The following is a 21,246-nucleotide window of genomic DNA, read 5'->3' on the forward strand; positions in this document are numbered from 1 at the left end:
TACATGTGTGAATATTACATTTTATTTGCATTAGTGAGGGAGAGATTGTAGAGTCATCTTGTTGTTCTTTTGTCACAACCTATGAACATACTTGTCTGAAAACTAATATACCTGAGTTTGACAGTCTGGCCAAAATAAAACAGTAACGAGCGAAAACACAGTACAAACACACAAAGGAAACAAATTAGGGGCATGTTAAGAGGCTTGACTATCATACAACAGAAAATTAAACAAACTGTTTAAGGCATCCTTTTACTTATCTGAGAATGACTAGTACAATGAGAGCACTGATCTGACATCAGCAACTATACACACACATTGTTGTATGAGCTCAGTAACTTACATACCAACAACATTACACAGAAATAAAAGTCAGTTTCTATTATTCTGATGACTGAATTATAAGCAGACTGCAGGTATGTAGATGCAAAAACATGGTACAGACAAATATGATTAGGGCACAGTCAGAAAATCCTTTTTGATCACATGAAAGCGCTCCAAATCTCCCAAAACACTTAATTGCTGTATGTGGACCTGGCACAGTGCAGAACTTGCTACATAAAGAAAGTTGTGTCAAGTTGTTATTGTGTTAGGTCATTTTAAAATATATATATATTTTAAAGTAAACTTAGAAAACATGTCCTTAGATTGTAGATATAAACAAGCTTTGGATAGCCCTACATCACCTTTCAATACATTGTGTTGGGGCGGCAGGTAGCCTAGTTAGAGCGTTGGGCCAGTAACCGAAAGGTTGCTAGATCCCCGAGCTGACAAGGTAAAAATCTGTTGTTCTGCCCCTGAACAAGGCAGTTAACCCACTGTTCCTAGGCTGACATTGTAAATAAAAATTTGTTCTTAACTGACTTGCCTAGTTAAAACGAGGCTCGAGACACCCATCTTTTCAAAAGGTGCAATACTATTTGAATCGTTTACAATAATTTGTTGTAAGCCATTGATCAGGGGCGCCCTAAAATAACATGTTTACATATGTAATGTTTTACAGAAATCATAATTTAAATGCAATCAATTATTGCAGGGTTAATAATACCTCTTATGCAAGATTGATAGATATGCCAGGTGAGACATTTTGAAATAATAAAAAACAGCACAACTATCAACACTAATAGTTATATATTTATGAAACTGAAAAGTGAGGTTATGCAAATATTACAAAACGATCCCATCCCTCTATATATAATAAAGACAACACTCCTCCGAAACAAAACTGAAAGCATACAGACATCCTGTGTAAATCACTTCCTATGCTCTACATTTTCTTGTAGAGAACAAACACACCATCAACACGAAATGTTTGTTTTAAAGTACAATAACACAATTATTAAATGAATAAGGTAGCACCTATTCAAACCCATTGCAGTCTTGCACTAATTTACCCTCTCTGGCACAGAGGAGACCACTCAGTACATTTCCTGTGACCATTCACTGCAGAAAAAAGGGACTAATCATTATTTTTGTCTAGGAATCTGACTACTGTAACAAGATGAAATCAACACAAATTGCACAAAGCAGTGATGCAAAATAACTTAACACCTCATATTTCATCTATCCCCTCATTCACTCTGAACCTCTACCGGTAATAGATCCACCCCAACATATTTAAAAAGGGTAAAGAAAGATAGTGCCGACTAGCAATCTAACATGAAGAAAGAGGGAGAGAGGTGGGGGGGGGGGGAAGAATGTAGTGGTTCCATGTCCTCACTGAAGGGTGGAGGGGGTCAGTGGCTTGATTCTGAAGACAAAGATGTGAAGATGGGAGGCGATCTGGTTGCAAACACTGACACAGTAACGCACCAAGTCAACGAAAGACAGGATCTGCAGTTGGAAAGCGGAAGAGAAAATTAAGTCAGAAAACATGATAGACATAACTGTAGATAATGGACCCTGTGAGTAGATGGATGGATGATGCCGAAGTATCAAAGGGCTTTGCTATTAGTTACAAATAAACGTGGCATTAGACTGAAAACATGTGCCTCTGAAAAATGCACAGCAAGTCAGTGTTGCATGTGAAATGACTGATGGTTCATTTCAAAGAAATGTTCTCATGTGAACACATGCTGTAGATTGCATGTCCTCTTACTTTGTTGTGGAATGACCACCCTGACCTTGCTCAGGTACTATGGACCTCTATACCATGGAAGTGTGTGTGTACTCACCAGTGCAATCCACAGCACCAGGTATTCATCAATAAAACTGTTGAAATACTGGTCCAGGAACAGCAGGCCTGGCCCCAGGAATGCTATATCATGTAGATGCATCTCACTCTTTGTCATATGTGCTACCTGAAACAAACAAGACACAGGCAAGAGTCGTGGTTTAATTAGTAAGCACATTAACATGGATGACATTCATTTACATCATACACGTTCTTGCATCAAGTACATTTACATCAACAGTACAATGTTCAGGGTGGGCGGGAATTGCAATCCACCAATAAGCAGCACACCACACTTACAACTAATTTGTTGGTGATCTTGGCCGACACGAAGCCAAAGGCCAGGATATAAACACAGGGGTGCTTCTCAAAGAGCTGGATAGCGGACTTCTTATAGATCATCATGGCCAGTATTATTACTGAGCCTATATGTAACACAGGAGATAGGACACTGGTTCCCTGGAGAGGAGAGAGAGAAAGAAGAGTCCAAATGAGTGGACATTATTAATAGGCCTAGATGATATGTGAGTGCAGCTTGGTGAAAGAAAACACACAGTAAGGAATGCTGGTGGACACAACTAGGTGTTAAGTCATAATATACAGTAAGTCCCCCGAAGGAAAACATGGGTGGCCCTGCCTAAAATAAATATTGTCAAGTGACAAACACTCATATTGCTCGGCCAACTGAACTGAGCTGGGACCAGGTCCAACAGTCTTAATACACATCCTTAATTTCCTCCGAAGCTAATATTCAGCTCAGGCAAATGGATGAAATAGACAAACAAGCACAGTCATCAAGCCAGCATCATCACCTAAAAAGTATATTGTCATATCCTTCATAGTAATTGTAAACTACATTGTGTCAAAGTTGGTAAACATTTACAGTTGAAGTCGGATGTTTACATACACTTAGGTTGGGGTCATTAAAACTCGTTTTTCAACCACTCCATACATTTCTTGTTAACAAACTGTAGTTATGGCAAGTCAGTTAGGACATCTACTTTGTGCATGACAACTAGTTTTCCAACAATTGTTTAAAAAAAATATTATTTCACTTATAACTCACTGTATCACAATTCTAGTGGGTCAGAAGTTTACATAAACTAAGTTGACTGTGCCTTTAAACAGCTTAGAAAATTCCAGAAAATGATGTCATGGCTTTAGAAGCTTCTGATAGGCTAATTGACATCATTAGAGTCAATTGGAGGTGTACCTGTAGATGTATTTCAAGGCCTACCTTCAAACTCAGTCCCTCTTTGCTTGATATCATGGGATAATCAAAAGAAAATCAGCCAAGACCTCAGAAAAAGAATTGTAGACCTCCACAAGTCTGGTTCATCCTTGGGAGCAATTTCCAAACACCTGAAGGTACCACGTTCATCTGTACAAACAATAGTACGCAAGTATAAACACCATGGGACCACGCAGCCATCATACCGCTCAGGAAGGAGACGCGTTCTGTCTCCTAGAGATGAACGTACTTTGGCGCGAAAAGTGCAAATCAATCCCTGAACAACAGCAAAGGACATTGTGAAGATGCTGGAGGAAACAGGTACAAAAGTATCTATATCCACAATAAAACAAGTCCTATATCGACAAACCTGAAAGGCCGCTCAGCAAGGAAGAAGCCACTGCTCCAAAACTGCCATAGAAAAGCCAGACTACGGTTTGCAACTGCACATAGGGACAAAGATCGAACTTTTTGGAGTAATGTCCTCTGGACTGATGAAACAAAAATATAACTATTTGGCCATAATGACCATCGTTACGTTTGGAGGAAAAAGGGGGAGGCTTGAAAGCCTAAGAACACCATCCCAACCGTGAAGCACGGGGGTGGCAGCATCATGTTGTGGGGATGCTTTGCTGCAAGAGGGACTGGTGCACTTCACAAAATAGATAGCATCATGAGGGGAAAAATGTGGATATATTGAAGCAACATCTCAAGACATCATTCAGGAAGTTAAAGCTTGGTCGCAAATGGGTCTTCCAAATGGACAATGACCCCAAGCATACTTCCAAAGTTGTGGCAAAATGGCTTAAGGACAACAAAGTCAAAGTATTGGAGTGGCCATCACAAAGCCCTGACCTCAATCCTATAGAACATTTCTGGGCAGAACTGAAAAAGCGTGTGCGAGCAAGGAGGCCTACAAACCTGACTCAGTTACACCAGCTCTGTCAGGAGGAATGGGCCAAAATTCACCCAACTTATTGTGGGAAGCTTGTGGAACGCTACCCAAAATGTTTTACCCAAGTTAAACAATTTAAAGGCAATGCTACCAAATACTAATTGACTGCATGCAAACTTCTGACCCACTGGGAATGTGATGAAATAAAGAAATAAATATATAGAAATAAAAGCTGAAATAAATAATTTGCTCTATTATTCTCACATTTCACATTCTTAAAATAAAGTGGTGATCCTACCTGACCTAAGACAGGGAATTTTTACTAGGATTAAATGTCAGGAATATAGAAAAACTGAGTTTAAAAGGTATTTGGCTAAGGTGTATGTAAACTTCCTACTTCAACTGTATTTGGGAGAATTCACCCTAGGCATTTTTGTAGATGTTTTTTTTAAATGTATTGTTTATTTATTTCACCTTTATTTAACCAGGTAAGCTAATTGAGAACAAGTTCTCATTTACAACTGCGACCTGGCCAAGATAAAGCAAAGCAGTTCGACACATAACACAGAGTTACACATGGAGTAAACAAGCGTACAGTCAATAACACAATAGAAGGAAAAAAAAGAAACAGTGTGCAAATGGCGTGAGGAGGTAAGGCAATAAATAGGCCATAGTAGCGAAGTAATTACAATTTAGCAGATTAACACTGGAGTGATAGATGAGCAGATGGTGATGTGCAAGTAGAAATACTGGTGTGCAAAAGAGCAGAAAAGTAAATAAAAACAATATGGGGATAAGGTATGTAGATTGGGTGGGCTATTTACAGATGGGCTATGTACAGCTGCAGCGATCGGTTAGCTGCTCAGATAGCTGATGTTTAAAGTTAGTGAGGGAAATATAAGTCTCCAGCTTCAGTGATTTTTGCAATTCGTTCCAGTCATTGGCAGCAGAGAACTGGAAGGAAAGGCGGCCAAATGAGGTGTTGGCTTTGGGGATGACCAGTGAGATATACCTGCTGGAGCGCATGCTACGGGTGGGTGTTATCGTGACCAGTGAGCTGAGATAAGGCGGGGCTTTACCTAGCATAGACTTATAGATGATCTGGAGCCAGTGGGTCTGGCGATAAATAAGTAGCAAGGTTAGCCGACTACAACATACAGGTCGCAGTGGTGTGTGGTATAAGAGGCTTTGGTGACAAAACAGATGGCACTGTGATAGCAAACTAGATGTAGTCTGAGTAGAGTATTGGAAGCTATTTTGTAAATGACATCGCCGATCGGTAGGATAGTCAGTTTGATGAGGGTATGTTTGGCGGCGTGAGTGAAGGATACCTTGTTGCGAAATAGGAAGCCGATTCTATATTTAATTTTGGATTTGAGATGTTTAATATGACTCTGGAAGAAGAGTTTACAGTCTAGCCAGACACCTAGGTATTTGTAGTTGTCCACATATTCTAAGTCAGAACCGTCCAGAGTAGTGATGCTAGTCGGGCGGGCGGATGCGAGCAGCGAACGGTTGAAAAGCATGCATTTGGTTTTACTAGCGTTCAAGAGCAGTTGGAGGCCACGGAAGGAGTGTTGTATGGCATTGAAGATCGTTTAGAGGTTTGTTAACAGTGTCCAAAGAAGGTCCAGATGTATACAGAATGGTGTCTGCGTAGAGGTGGATCAGGGAATCACCCGGAGCAAGAGCGACATCGTTGATATATACAGAGAAAAGAGTCGGACCGAGAATTGAACCCTGTGGTACCCCCATAGAGACTGCCAGAAGTCCGGACAACAGGCCCTCTGATTTGACACACTGAACTCTGTCTGAGAAGTAGTTGGTGAACCAGGCGAGACAGTCATTTGAGAAACCAAGGCTGTTGAGTCTGCCGATAAGAATACAGTGATTGACAGAGTCGAAAGCCTTGGCCAGGTGGATGAAGACGGCTGCACAGTACTGTCTTTTATCGATGGCGGTTATGATATCGTTTAGTACCTTGAGCGTGGCTGAGGTGCACCTGTGACCAGCTCGAAAACCACATTGCACAGCGGAGAAGGTACGGTGGGATTCGAAATGGTCAGTGATCTGTTTGTTAATTTGGCTTTCGAAGACTTTAGAAAGGCAGTGCAGGATGGATATAGGTCTATAACAGTTTGGGTCTAGAGTGTCACCCCCTTTGAAGAGGGTGGATGACCGCGGCAGCTTTCCAATATTTAGGGATCTCGGACGATACGAAAGAGAGGTTGAACAGACTGGTAATAGGGGTTGCAACAATGGCGGCAGATAATTTTAGAAAGAGAGGGTCCAGATTGTCTAGCCCAGCTGATTTGTACGTTCCAGGTTTTGCAGCTCTTTCAGATCCAGATAGCGGATGTTTTGGGTGAAGGAGAAGCTGGGGAGGATTGGGCAAGTAGCTGCGGGGGGTGCGGAGCTGTTGACCGGGGTTGGGGTAGCCAGGAGGAAAGCATGGCCAGCCGTAGAGAAATGCTTATTGAAATTCTCGATTATCATGGATTTATCGGCGGTGACAGTGTTACCTAGCCTCAGTGCAGTGGGCAGTTGGGAGGAGGTGCTCTTATTCTCCATGGACTTTAGTGTCCCAAAACTTTTTGGAGTTAGAGCTACAGGATGCAAATTTCTGTTTGAAAAAGCTAGCCTTTGCTTTCCTGACTGACTGCGTGTATTGGTACCTGACTTCCCTGAAAAGTTGCATATCGCGGGGACTATTCTATGCTAGTGCAGTCCGCCACAGGATGTTTTTGTGCTGGCCGAGGGCAGTCAGGTCTGGAGTGAAGCAAGGGCTATATCTGTTCTTAGTTCTACATTTTTTCAAAGGGGCATTCTTATTTAAGATGGGGTATGGTGGGGGGGGGGGGGTGCGGATACGGTGGAGCTAAACCCAGGCACGAGTGATGATAAGAGAGGATCTCTGCATCTCTGGATGGGCTAGTTATGCTGGGTGAGGTCACCGCATGTGTGGGAGGTGGGACAAAGGAGGTATCTGAGGCATGTTGAGTGGGACCAGGGGCTCTGCAGTAAACTAAAACAATGATAACTATCCTAAACAACAGTATACAAGAGAGAGAGACAAAGTGAGGCATAAAGCAATCACAGGTGTTGATTGGGAGAGCTAGCTAAGACAACGGGTAAGACAACAGCTAATCAGCTAAGACAACAACAGGTAAAATGGCGATGAATGGGCAGAGAGGGTCAATTAACTACATACAGTGCCTGAGTTCGAGGCTAGGGCCGACAGATAAACAAAAAATAAACAAAATGGAGTACCGTGATTAATGAACAGTCCAGCAGGCATCAGCTATGTAGCCAAGTGATCATAGGGTCCAGTGAACAGCAATAGATGGAACAGGGAAGCCGCGGGGTAGTCGTTACTAAGCTAGCACGCGGGAGACACAGCGTTTAAAGTTAGCAGGCCGGGGTAAGTAGAAGCGTCAGCTCCGACGCCCGGCAAAGGCCGGTTGAGGGCACAGCGGATGGAGATACGTCGGCAGAACAGTCGTGGTGGTACGGCGGGGCGCCGTGTCGACAAAGGGTCCGGACCAGATGGCGAAAGAGGTATTGTAGTTGCAGTAATTTTGTTTGCTAGCCGGGAGATGCGCCTGGCTCGCGGCTAACTGGTGCTAGCTTCAGGACAGGGGCGTTAGCCACTATAGCCACTCGGTAGCAGCTAGCTAGCAGCGATGATCCGAGGCAAAGGTCCAGAGCTGATGGCAAGGATCCGGTGGAGTAGTGGACTAGCCATGTTGGGGTAGAGTCCGGGAGGCATCGGCTGAGTAGCCGAGTGATCACAGAGTAGGCCGGGAGGTGGGCCTGGCTCAGGGCTAGCTTCGGGGCCGGGTCACTCGGTGGCAGCTAGCTAGCTGTGATGATCAGGAGTAAAGGTCCAGGGTTTACGGCAGGAATCAGGCATTGTCGTGGAGAAAACAGTCCGATACGGGCAGGCTGGCAAGTATTATCCAAGCTAAAAAAAACATCTGGTGTCTGCAGAAGGTAAAGGCCGCTAGCACTGGCTAAATAGCTAGTAGCTAATTAGCTGGCTAGCTTCTGATGGAGGTTCTGGCTAGGTCTATAAAAAAAAATGCGGATCCGCGTCACATTGGGTGAGGCGGGTTACCGGAAGGTATATTTAATTTACAAATAATTACAAATAAAAAATATATATAAAAAAAGACGAAAAATACAAAAAGTAAACGAGAGGACGACAAACCACGTCTGCTTTTTTTAATGTTCATGTTAAAAGGACTGGATTGGTGTGAGCAATACATCAGAAGAAAACACAGAGACCGTCAAAGGGAAAGGTGGGGACTACCATTTTGCTTAAGCCTATTCAGTTCTTTATGAAGGTCAGGGACTAGGCTACAGGTCAATTGTAGACTTACTGCTATTGTGGATCCATTTTTGCCCACACCTCCGGTAAATATAACCCGGAAGTAATTAGTACAGGAAAAGATAGCCCCTAAGAAAGTGCAGATGGCTGGAACTATTTTCATCTGGATGTTTATGACTGGGATCTGTGGAGGTGAGGGAGCAAGATATCATTTATTACAAACAGCCAGTCAACACCATCAGTGTTTAGTACATTTCACAACTCTAAACATTGTTAGTAAGATGGTTCATTTCATTCAAAAAACAGTTTCATTACTGAGTGAAATTGCATTTAATATAGTAAGGAATTACACAGAATTAGAACATACCGATGCTGGCAGCGCGACCATTATATTACCAGTGTTAAAGCTTCATCATTCAGTTAGTTATGCCATTCATTTCAGTTACCAAAAGGCAATCAGTGGAAATTTGAGCCAATCAGAATTACCAGTGACTGCCAAAAAGCGGATCCTCCCACGGCGGCCAGCAAATACATCATTATAATGAAGAGTTGCACCTCAGTCACATCAATGCTGAGAGGAGCAGGCAGAGAGCAGAGGTTAGTCAGAACAGTCATCAACTCTGTCCATAAGCACAGCGGCACAAGCATGTACTAGTGTCTTCACCCAAACACTAACCACAGCTCTTCCAGTCAGAGATGTCAATCAGGATGCACTTGTGGCAAACATATGCACTGAGTTTACAAAACATTAAGGACACCTGCTCTTTCCATGACATAGTATGATTCCCTGATAAAGGTAAAAAAAGATATATATAATAGACTGACCAGGTGAATCCAGGTGGAAGCTATGATCTCTTATTGATGTCACTTGTTAAATCCACTCCAATCAGTGTAGATGAAGGGGAGGAGACATGTTAAAGAAGGATGTTAAAGCCTTGAGACAATTTAGACATGGATTGTGCCTTTGAACAGGTATGGTAGTAGGTGCCAGGCGCACCGGGTTGTGTCAAGAACTGCAACACTGCTGGCTTTTTCCACACTCAACAGTTTCCCTGTGTGTATCAAGAATGGTCCACAACTCAAAGGACATCCAGCAAACTTGATACAACTTTGGGAAGCATTGGAGTCAACATGGGTCAGCATCCCTGTGGAACGCATTCGATACCTTGTAGAGTCCATGCCCCGATGAATTGAGGCTGTTCTGAGGGCAAAAGTGAAGGTGGTGCAACTCAATATTAGGAAGCTGTTCATAATGTTTTGTACACTTAGTGTATGTTTTGATATTCTTTCAGTAGCATGGATCTAGTCCGTTTCTAATCATGAAATGGTTTGTTTTCAGACCAGGCAAGTGCAAAGATTTCCTCCCTCCCATTAGCTTGTGGCTAGAGGTCAGTGTGTGGGGAAGCAGGGATCTAATTGGCTGAGGCTCACTGCATATCTGTCAGGCCAAGATGCTGTCCGTCAGAGATTTACCGTCACGTTCCACAGGAAGGGGCCTACAGTGGCTGTCAGCATCTGTAACAGCGCTAGACAGATCTGTAACTCTGTAATATCAAATCTACACACAGAGAACATTTTTCAAAATGCACTCCACTTTGAGAATAAAGGATATAAATACTTGATCATAACGATGCTTACACACACATAGGGCTGTTACTGTGACCGTATTACCGCCGGTCACGAGTCATGAAGGCAGTCAAATTCCACGTGACCGCGTAGTCACGGTAATTACGCTTCTCCAAGCTCTGATGCTGCTGATGGTCATTAGTAGCCTACCAAACTTGCTAACTGCCTGGTACTCAGCACTCTATTGTCCCTCTAATCACTCTGACATCAATGCAAATGTATTCGAAAATCACTTCATGAGAGCCCATGAGCTCATGTTGCGCAAAAATTGACGTAGTACACAATTTGAGGACACGTTTTGGGCCATGAGCACAACTTTCAAAACTACTGACTGAAATTATACAAAAGCTTAGTAAGTAGCCAACTAGTAAGTAGCCTAATTATCCAGCTGAGGCCACGGGGGACCACTGACCCACAATCTGGGAATGCCTTTGAGAACCCCTGACGCTCTTCGCTACACTAGAACTGCAGTGTAGATCCTATCTTTCACTTTTCATTCTAACCCATCACTTACCTCTCCCTTAATTCCCCATATCCACTCCCTCACCTACTACCAGCATCACTCTACTTCTCTAAAGCCACTCTTCTCCCTCCTCCCCATACAGACACACTCACATGCCGAAGCGCAGGGTGCCGGAGACGTATGTCTGCCAGTGGGCACAGTAGAACATGAACATGCCAGCGAAACAGCAGAAGAACATCCAGTCAGGGTTGGTGCCCAGCTGCACTGCTATACTGGTGCCCAGGACCACAAACACTGAAAGAGAGAGAGGAAATGGAAACAGAGTCAATGAAATCCTAATAAGGCAAACAAAGTTATATGGAACACACAGAGGGGCGGCTGTACCTGTGGAGAGGGAGTCACAGCCGTGGTCAAACAGTTCACCCAGCGGAGAGCTGCTATTAGTTCGTCTGGCCTGCTTCCCATCAATGGCATCCAGTGATTGGTACACAAACAGGCCCACCGCACACAGCAGGTATGCCCACAGCGGTGCCTGACGAAAAAAGACGACACCAAAGAACACTTAATGAATACTATAAAAAATTACTTCCTCCCAATGGATTTTTTGGGGGGGGTTATGATGGTGTAATCTCACAAAACATGTATAAATTGTGTTCTAAGAGAATCGTTGGGTATTATCATCAATAGAGAATCATCTGACATAAAACGTGATCTTCTGGCAGCTGTAGACTACACAAAGGAGATATGTTGGAACTTGAGTAAAAGAGGTTGATGTGTGGTTTGTTTCCCTCTAAATAGATTTGGAACACAGCAGGGCTTTGTCCTTCATTAGTTAACCAGCACGGAGAGAGTTTCATAGCGTCATAAATGTGTCATGCCTTCATTTCCTGTCCCGTTTTCACTGGGTCTATGATGAGCTGACAGCAGTTTACAGAGACCAAAACCAACCGGAATATGACACATCCTGGCCTACAACTTAGAGGCTTCCCACTTGGCATTCATATAAATAACCACCCTGTTATTGCAGAGCAGCTCATAGCCTCATACATTAAGCTTTTTATTCTTTCAGGTCCTCAGGCAGAAACAGGGATTTGGGGAGCAGGAGAGAAGTAAGGGGGTTATGAAAGAGGACAGTGCCAAGGGGTTGGCATGGAGATATTGAAAAGTAGAGCAGGGTGGAAATATCTGCTGACTGCCTCTGTGTTATCAGTGAACATATGATTATGAATTCAATGGCAAGATGACAGGGCTGTGAAACTAAGAGGCCCTAGAGCAAGTGTACTTTCTGTTCAAACATGACACGGTGACAAACTCAGCCCGGAAAACACCCTGTATCAGCTGCACCGTTTACTCATAAAACACTAACACACACACACACACACAGGGCAGGTTGTCTTAAATACTCCTGACCTGGGTCATCATAAACAGGACACTGACTAGTACAGCATGTTAAGTAAATACCAACTTCTCTGGGCTATGAAACAGTGCTGCCACTAATGTTTTAGCTCTTTAACTATCACACCTCTAACCTGTTAACAGAATTATCACCTATTATGTCAGGTGTTGAATCATTCTTACAACAATGAACATGGACATTATAAGAGGTGTTGTGACATAGGTACACAGTCACTGAGATTCTCCCTCCAGAACTAGTACCCTACCGAGCATGTTCTGTGATAAACTGAATTCTCTCTAGTCTAGCGAGTCCAGTAAATTACATTCTCTGTTTTGCCTTCCTTTGTTGCTCCACATTGTGAGCAAATATGCATGCAGAGTGATTTTTCAACCGTTGTCCTACAAAAGGAAACAGTGGAGGGGGTGGATAACTTCAGAGACAGAGCTCTATTTACAGAAGGGGAAAACAAGTTACACTCGTTATCAAATCCTGTAACTTTTCCGAATTAAAACTACTCTAACCCACCTTTTAGTTGCCGACTGTTGAAGCAGTGACCTGTTAAGCAGCACAGTGGAAGTCAGGTGACACAGCAGTGATCTTCAAACCTGCCTCCTGGAGACCCACAGGGTGTGCAGGCTTTTGTTCCAGCCCAGCACTAACACACCGGATTCAACTAATCATCAAGCCCTTGATTCATTCAATCAAGTGTGATACTGCTGGGCCAGAAGAGTAGCCTGCACCCCCTGTGGGTGCCAGGGCCAGGATGAAAGAACATCTGCATTAAAGACTCCTAAAATGAGAACATGTTTTGCCTTGCGGATAATGCTTGGTCTACTTTTCAAGGTTATTTGTGGATTAAATTCAAATGGTCAAATATGCAGTCTGCTGCTAGCTGGGAAAGCTGGAATTGTAGGGATAATAAACATATTGTTTTCTTCCATGATTAGACTGGCTTCTATAACAAATAAGTAGATTATACAGTTGAAGTCCGAAGTTTACATACACTTAGGTTGGAGTCATTAAAACTCGTTTTTCCACCACTCCATCTACTATAGGACATCTACTTTGTGCATGACACAAGTAATTTTTCCAACAATTGTTTACAGACAGATTATTTCACTGTATCACAATTCCAGTGGGTCAGAAGTTTACATACACTAAGTTGACTGTGCCTTTAAACAGGTTGGAAAATTCCAGAAAATTATGTCATGGCTTTAGAAGCTTCTGATAGGCTAATTGACATCATTAGAGTCAATTGGAGGTGTAAGTGTGAATGTATTTCAAGGCCTACCTTCAAACTCAGTTCTTCTTTGCTTGACATCATGGGAAAATCAAAAGAAATCAGCCAAGACCTCAGAAAAAGAATTGTAGACCTCCACAAGTCTGGTTCATCCTTGGGAGCAATTTCCAAACGCCTGAAGGTACCACATTCATCTGTACAAACAGTACGCAAGTATAAACACCATGGGACCACGCAGCCGTCATACCGCTCAGGAAAGGAGACGCGTTCTGTCTCCTAGAGATGAACGTACTTTGGTGCGAAAAGTGCAAATCAATCCCAGAACAGCAGCAAAGGACCTTGTGAAGATGCTGGAGGAAGTACAAAATTATCTATATCCACAGTAAAACGAGTCCTATATCGACAAACCTGAAAGGCCGCTCAGCAAGGAAGAAGCCACTGCTCCAAAATCGACATAAAAAAGCCAGACTACGGTTTGCAAATGCACATGGGGACAAATCGTACTTTTTGGAGAAATGTCCTCTGGTCTGATGAATCAAAAATAGAACTGTTTGGCCATAATGACCATTGTTATGTTTGCAAGCCGAAGAACACCATCCCAACTGAAGCACGGGGGTGGCAGCATCATGTTGTGGGGGTGCCTAACTGCAGGAGGGACTGGTGCACTTCACAAAATAGATGGCATCATGAGGCAGGGAAATTATGTGGATATATTGAAGCAACATCAAGACATCAGTCAAGAAGTTAAAGCTTGGTCGCAAATGGGTCTTCCAACTGGACAATGACCCCAAGCATATTTCCAAAGTTGTGGAAAATGTCTTAAAGACAACAAAGTCAAGTTATTGGAGTGGCCATCAAAGCCCTGACTGACCTCAATCCTATAGAAAATATCTGGGCAGAACTGAAAAAGCGTGTGCGAGCAAGGAGGCCGACAAACCTGACTCAGTTACACCAGCTCTGTCAGGAGGAATGGGCCAAAATTCACCCAACTTATTGTGGGAAGCTTGTGGAAGGCTACCCGAAACGTTTGACCCAAGTTAAACAATTTAAAGGCAATGCTACCAAATACTAATTGAGTGTATGTAAACTTCTGACCCACTGGGAATGTGAAGAAAGAAATACAAGCTGAAATAAATCATTCGCTCTACTATTATTCTCACATTTCACATTCTTAAAATAAAGTGGTGATCCTAACTGACCTAAAACAGAGAATTTTTACTTGGATTAAATGTCAGGAATTGTGAAAAACTGAGTTTAAATGTATTTGGCTAAGGTGTATGTAAACTTCCGACTTCAACTGTATAAGTTAATGTTTACAGTGACTAAGTCTTTGTTTTTGTGAGCCCCATACACTTGGCTCATGTGCATTTCCACGGTAATAGAATGAATGTGATATTTGTGCCGTCATTCTGTTACCAAACTTTGCATCTGCACTATTCTTCCAGTAAATGCGTTTTGTAAAGTGTTCAGTGGAAATTGTTTACTAGTAGTCCTTGTGCATAGAGTTGCATGGTATGTTTAACTTTGCAATCATTGGTTTTTGTTTAGCTTCCATTTTAAAGTGAAAAAGATGAGTCTCAGCATCATTCTGTTACCATGGAATTACCCTCATACACTGGTGTTGTGGACTAGGAAAACAGCCAGAGCTGAACAAACAACGCACATGGTGGTCTATAGATGCGGTAAAGAGGTCAATTAAACTCGACCAAAACAATGGAATTGCCATGGAAACGCATGGGTGAAAGTGCCCGAATCTCCTCATTGCCCCCAGCAACATTACCCTACATTCAGGCTATTGTTTATATGTGTATTTCACAGTATATTGAGGTAAAAATCTGAGTATAATGCCTATATAGATGTCAACCCCAACAGATGTTCATGTCATGGTCATTAAATCAACAGTATTAATTAAAAAATGATTGGACTATCACCACTGATTTCTGTATGCTAGCTATGCTAACCAGCTTATACAAACATGAGTTAGCATTTAGCAGTCACTTCTTCTAAACCTGAAAAGGGACAGCTTCTACATGTTATGCAGTGAAAACATCAACATCGGAGTTAAGTAACCACATTGTGGTACTGTTACAATACATAAATCATGACGGATTGGAAGAATATCCACTTTGTTAGATCATATTTGTTGAATGTACGACAATCTGGTCAATAGAAAGTCCGCGTTCCATTGACTCCTTTACCGCATATATAGACAAACAAAATGCATTATATTGCATTAGGCTGTTTTGTATGCCTCTTAGTTTGAACGTAATCTAATTTTATGTACATTAAAGTCTGATATCACAAATTAAATTCCCTTGTGGAAAGACAAAGTTATCCTAGGTTTTCAGTTCTGGAGGGAAACGACTAAGCTTAACAGTTTGTATGTTTTGCTGTCTCCTCTCTATTCCCGGTCCTTAGTATGCACTCATCTCTGCAGTGCTGTGTTGTGTTGGCCGGGGAAGGGGTCGGGGTATCAGGTGCAGACTAACTGTAACCTGAGAGCTATGGGCACGGGATGTTCATCCAGAACAGAAAGCTTGAGCTATGCCAAACTCTCAACAGCACAGAGATGGTAAACAAACAAAAAGCCAGACAAACTTACCATAAAAACCATTGCTGACAGAAAACACATTCACAAAACCTTGAGACAAAATAACTGACGGGAGGGAATGCTTGCTAGAGTAAAAAAAACAATGCAAATGCTATATGAAATATGAACCCCTGATAATGTTGTATTGAATGTTTGTTTGTAGCTTTAGAGATCAACCTAAAAAGTGTTTTCAAACATTTGAGCAACACGGTAGCTTCAGTGTTCAATAATCTGACAGTCTGCGATAAACTTTATTTCAGTCTGCCTGACAGGCAAATACAATACGGTAGCACTTTACTTGAGCCCTCCAACCATACCTGTCCAATGGCACTAAGCCAGGCAGTGTATAACCAGCCTATTCAGTGGCTGTGGGGCAGGACAGTAGAACGTACACCCCTTGGGGTCCCGAGGACTGAGTTTGGGAAATGCTGACTTACACCCTACCTGAATAGGTGCTATATTGTTGCCATTGTTACCTGTTCAGTGGCAGTGGGGCAGTAGTAGACCAGCACCAGGGTGGTGAATACGTTGGTGGCCAGGCCCACGATGGTGATGAGGTTGGGGGCAATCCAGGTGGGCACATGGCCCACCAGCCACTCCCAGTAGCACTGCATCAGAGGCTCCAGCAGGGAGTGACCTGCACTGCTGTACCTGTAGAGGGGGAACCAAGACCTCAGAACGATTAACCAGATTTAACACATTTTCATCCCAAAGTGCTTGATGTAACACTATGTACAAAACACATACTGTGTGATCATCACGTCAAAGCTAAATAAGGATATGATTGATCTTAGGTTTTACAAATGATAGTACCTGTGTTCCTCCAGTCTCTTCAGCTGTTGGCGGTCGAGCGGGGGAGTGGGCAGCTCAATCAGCCTGCGCAGGGCTCCAGGGGCCAGCCAGCAGGCCGCCTCCATGCCAACACCCTGCCCAGGATCCCTCTCCTTGACTGGGCCTCGGCGTGTCCGAACACCCCCCTGCTGCTGCTGGTACCCAGTGGTGCTCATGGCCCTGCTAGCACAGTGCCCTCTACTTCAGGCTGCCTCAGCCTCCCCCGCCACTTGCTGGGACTCCACAATGGAGCTGCACACTGACAGGTGGAAGAGGAGAGAACAGGTCATGTGATGAAAGGTTGGCTCACATGAAGGCTAGGTGCTCAAATGGGACTTGGAGTTCAGTTGGCTCTACGTAGTTGTCTCTCACCAGCTGCTTCTTTAACTGTTTTACTGAACTCATTTAATCTCATACAAGTTCTCACTTGAGTGAAAGTGAGGCAGGATGTGGTGGGTGGGATAGCTAGAAAAAGAGTTGAGAATGAAAGAGAATAAAAATGAACCATAGAGTCAAGCCAGGCGATCTATTGACACCCACACTCATGCTCCTGTTCACCCAGTTCTGAGTTATAAAACACTGTTCAGCCACACCCCTAAAGACACAATGGGGAGGGATATGGCAGGTCCCGCCCTCACAATCCACTAAACATGAGGCTTCCCAAACAAATCTTAGCCACTGAGAATTCCATATTGGAGAGTCACAATCTGCACACAGTAACCACAGAAATTCCTATACAACAGTGGTGCCTAAACTTGGTCAGACCTCTTTCTTGTGATCCCACCGACCAAACAAATGTTTGGCCAATGTTGCAGACCTTGTTTGTTTATAGCAAAGCAACAAATGTATCAATGATGCAGTCAGTCTGACCCCTAGGCCATTCCAGGTTTAACTAGTTTCCACTTGTACCATCATAGAAGTATTGCAAAGTAACTGAGTTCGATACTGACATCAATGAATATCAAAGACAAAGGGGAGATCAATGGGAATGGATAGCAAACGTATGCAAAACAAATGTGTTGCGACACTGCCTCAAACCTGTCTGTCTAAACAGTCTCACTGTAAATTACAGAAAGTCTGGACCGGTGACGTCCCTGCCAACTAGCTAGCTAACAGCAATTGCAAATGACAACACGACACATAGTTAGCTAATGATACCTATCCCTCGATGGAATTACAACGTAGCTAACTGCCAATGTTTCCATCACCGAGCTCTAGAAATCCATCAGTTAATTTGTCCCCCCCCCTCTCTCTCTCTCTCCCCCTCCAGAACCAAAATGACAGCTAGCTAGCTTTCTTGTTAGTTAGCAGTAAGATATCAGCTTGCCAAGGAGACGCTGACCTGGCAAGTAAAGAGGGCAGGGTGTCCGACGGTCGGAGCACTTCACAGTGCGTCGAATGACTCCTTGGTAGGGTTGTAGCAGTAGTCTTCCCGTTCACGGCGTAGTAAAGATGCAACAGCCCTCAGCGAGCGTTACTGCAGGTAGGATCAACAACACCTCGGGTCCCACTCAGGGTTCTTCTTTAAGTTTTATTGTCGAATCGCAACCAACTGACAGGTGCATACACCGCCACCTACTGTACTGGAGTGTGAGGCCAGTCACGACCTATCTATACCACTTTATTCTCTTAAAAACTACCCCGAATTTCTAATAAAATAAAATAATTCCCTACAAACCTCACTACTCTCATCACCCCCACCCAAAATACCACACACTCCCCATTCCCCTCAACCTCTCTGACCCTGTCAAACAACCTCTTCCTTTCTACGTCATACATTTCACAAAATAATAACATGTACAACCATTTCCTCTACCATACAGTCATTACACATTCCAGTACCATATTTTTCCCTGTCAATTTTAAAGATTAATTAAATCCGGTATGCCCCAACTCATCCTATTCAACATAACCTCCTCCCTTCTGTTCCCATTATATGACACTACAGATTTCCTTGTACTATAACAAAAGGTCTGCCATTACTACTTTCATCCCATTGTCTCTGCCAGCAATCTAACGCATTTTTCCAAATCAATGTTTTCCACAATATTATTTTTCACTGCTCTTTTTGCTATTATATCTACTATATCATTTCCATAAACACCTGTATGAGCCGGAATCCAACAGAACTGAATTTCAATACCATTTCTTTGTAACCCCAACAACATAATCATTATTTTTAACCATAAATCCTTTTAAACTACACAAAACTGATGCAGAGTCCCAACATAATACTACTCTTCTTGGTTGCACCTCATCTATCCATTGCAATCCAACAATTATCGCTACCATTTCTGTTGATAAATAAATAATTTGTTAGTCTCTTGCATAGATTAACATGAAACTCAGGAATTAACACACCTGCTCCTGTCTTCCCATTCACTGCAAGACAATAATAAAACGGATTACTAATATATTGATCCACTATTGTTCCTACACAATCTTCTTCACACCACTGTTTATTTTCTTCTATCAGGCTAAAATCAACATGTGGTCTGGTATAAAACCAAGGTGGCACATTTCCTATTGGCCCAGATGGCCAGATGGTCAACCCTTTTTCTCTGGGCCAAAACCCCTCTTTTGATATCGTTAATTTCCCAGTAATCTTCCAATACTGTCAGTGTAGGATGATCTACCATACTACCCTTCAGTCTTGCCCAGTATGACAGGGCTAGTTTAACTCTTCTAAGGGACAGGGCATTTCCCCAGTATCTACTTGTAAAGCTTCAACCGGTGTAGTTTTAATGCACCATCGCACATCCTGATTGCCCTCGCTTGCATCCTTTCCAAGGCGCAACAGCGATGTAAAATCCAGGAGAACCACATAAACTCAGCAAAAAAAGAAACGTCCTCTCACTGTCAACTGCGTTTATTTTCAGCAAACTTAACATGTGTAAATATTTGTATGAACATAAGATTCAACAACTGAGACATAAACTAAACAAGTTCCACAGACATATGACTAACAGAAATTAAATAATGTGTCCCTGAACAAGGGGGGGTCAAAATCAAAAGTAACAGTCAGTATCTGGTGTGGCCACCAGCTGCATTAAGTACTGCAGTGCATCTCCTCATGGACTGCACCAGATTTTCCAGTTCTTGCTGTGAGATGTTACCGCACTCTTCCACCAAGGCACCTGCAAGTTCCCTGACATTTCTGGGGGGAATGGCTCTAGCCCTCACCCTCCGATCTAACAGGTCCCAGACGTGCTCAATGGGATTGAGATCCGGGCTCTTCGCTGGCCATGGCAAAACACTAACATTCCTGTCTTGCAGGAAATCACGCACAGAACGAGCAGTATGGCTGGTGGCATTGTCATGCTGGAGGGTCATGTCAGGATGAGCCTGCAGGAAGGGTACCACATGAGGGAGGAGGATGTCTTCCCTGTAACGCACAGCGTTGAGATTGCCTGCAATGACAACAAGCTCAGTCCGATGATGCTGTGACACACCGCCCCAGACCATGACGGACCCTCCACCTCCAAATCGATCCCGCTCCATAGTACAGGCCTCGGTGTAACGCTCATTCCTTCGACGATAAACGCAAATCCAACCATCATCCCTGGTGAGAAAAAAACACGACTCGTCAGTGAAGAGCACATTTTGCCAGTCCTGTCTGGTCCAGCGACGGTGGGTTTGTGCCCCAAGGCGACGTTGTTGCCGGTGGTATCTGGTGAGGACCTGCCTTACAATAGGCCTACAAGCCCAGGCAGGCAAGGCAGTTGTTGTTACCATCCTGTACCTGTCCCGCATGTGTGATGTTCAGATGTACCGAACCTGTGCAGGTGTTGTTACACATGGTCTGCCACTGCGAGGATGATCCGCTGTCCATCCTGTCTCCCTGTAGTGCTGTCTTAGGCATCTCACAGTACGGACATTGCAATTTATTGCCCTGGCCACATCTGCAGTCCTCATGCCTCCTTGCAGCATGCCTAAGGCACGTTCACGCAGATGAGCAGGGACCCTGGGCATCTTTCTTTTGGTGTTTTTCAGAGTCAGTAGAAAGGCCTCTTTAGTGTTCTAAGTTTTCATAACTGTGACCTTAATTGCCTACCGTCTGTAAACTGTTAGTGTCTTAACGACCGTTCCACAGGTGCATGTTCATTAATTGTTTATGGTTTGTTGAACAAGCATGGGAAACAGTGTTTAAACCCTTAACAATGAAGATCTGTGAAGTTATTTGGATTTTTACGAAACGTCCCTTTTTCTTTCAAAGACGGGGTCCTGAAAAAGGGACGTTTCTTTTTTTGCTGAGTTTACAAAGGACCAATAATCTATGGATTATCTCAGCAAAGTACGATAAATATTCAGCAATGATTGCCTATCTGCCCCCAAATCATGCCCAATTATTGTCCTCATAAGATTTAATACTTTCTTACATTTAGTCTCAATACATTCAATATGGCGTCTCCATGGAAGCTTTTCATCCAACCATAGCCCCAAATACTTAAAACTGTTACCCTTTCCATTC

The 21,246-nt window shown here is 43.2% G+C and overlaps 1 protein-coding gene and 1 long non-coding RNA gene across 3 annotated transcripts; one reads left to right on the forward strand and one right to left on the reverse strand.

Annotated features, from left to right (window-relative positions):
* Nucleotides 1-3: 3 nt before the first annotated feature.
* On the reverse strand, nt 4-18,309 carry LOC139536082 (choline/ethanolaminephosphotransferase 1-like). Of its 2 annotated transcripts, none has more exons than XM_071336229.1 (10): nt 18,118-18,309; nt 16,758-17,034; nt 16,421-16,595; nt 11,103-11,250; nt 10,871-11,012; nt 10,103-10,187; nt 8,682-8,813; nt 2,474-2,632; nt 2,175-2,300; nt 4-1,833 (listed from the first exon to the last, which is right to left on the reverse strand). In XM_071336229.1, exons 2-10 carry the CDS (start codon nt 16,949-16,951, stop codon nt 1,717-1,719), a joined length of 1,278 nt encoding a protein of 425 aa, XP_071192330.1. In that variant the 5' UTR covers nt 16,952-17,034; nt 18,118-18,309; the 3' UTR covers nt 4-1,716. The 2 variants fall into 2 exon arrangements, with proteins under 2 accessions (XP_071192330.1, XP_071192329.1); XM_071336228.1 differs by lacking the exon at nt 10,103-10,187 and adding an exon at nt 9,116-9,200 and having other exon boundaries at nt 18,118-18,308.
* LOC139536084 (uncharacterized) lies at nt 7,437-14,819 on the forward strand. Its single transcript, XR_011667255.1, has 2 exons — nt 7,437-7,857; nt 10,861-14,819. It is a non-coding gene; the product is annotated as an uncharacterized lncRNA (long non-coding RNA).
* Nucleotides 18,310-21,246: the final 2,937 nt, after the last annotated feature.

The sequence above is a fragment of the Salvelinus alpinus genome, chromosome 12 (assembly GCF_045679555.1).
Source record: "Salvelinus alpinus chromosome 12, SLU_Salpinus.1, whole genome shotgun sequence".
Classification (NCBI taxonomy): domain Eukaryota; kingdom Metazoa; phylum Chordata; class Actinopteri; order Salmoniformes; family Salmonidae; genus Salvelinus; species Salvelinus alpinus.

Bases quoted from the DNA above. Each gene is read 5' to 3' on its own strand.
- LOC139536082 (XM_071336229.1), bottom strand. From the start codon at position 16,951: ATGAGCACCACTGGGTACCAGCAGCAGCAGGGGGGTGTTCGGACACGC. The intron at 2,633-8,681 runs GTAAGTCTACAA...TCTCCTCTCCAG, and splicing joins AAAATGGATCCACAATAGCA to GGAACCAGTGTCCTATCTCC. The intron at 2,301-2,473 runs GTAAGTGTGGTG...TGTTTGTTTCAG, and splicing joins AGATCACCAACAAATTAGTT to GTAGCACATATGACAAAGAG.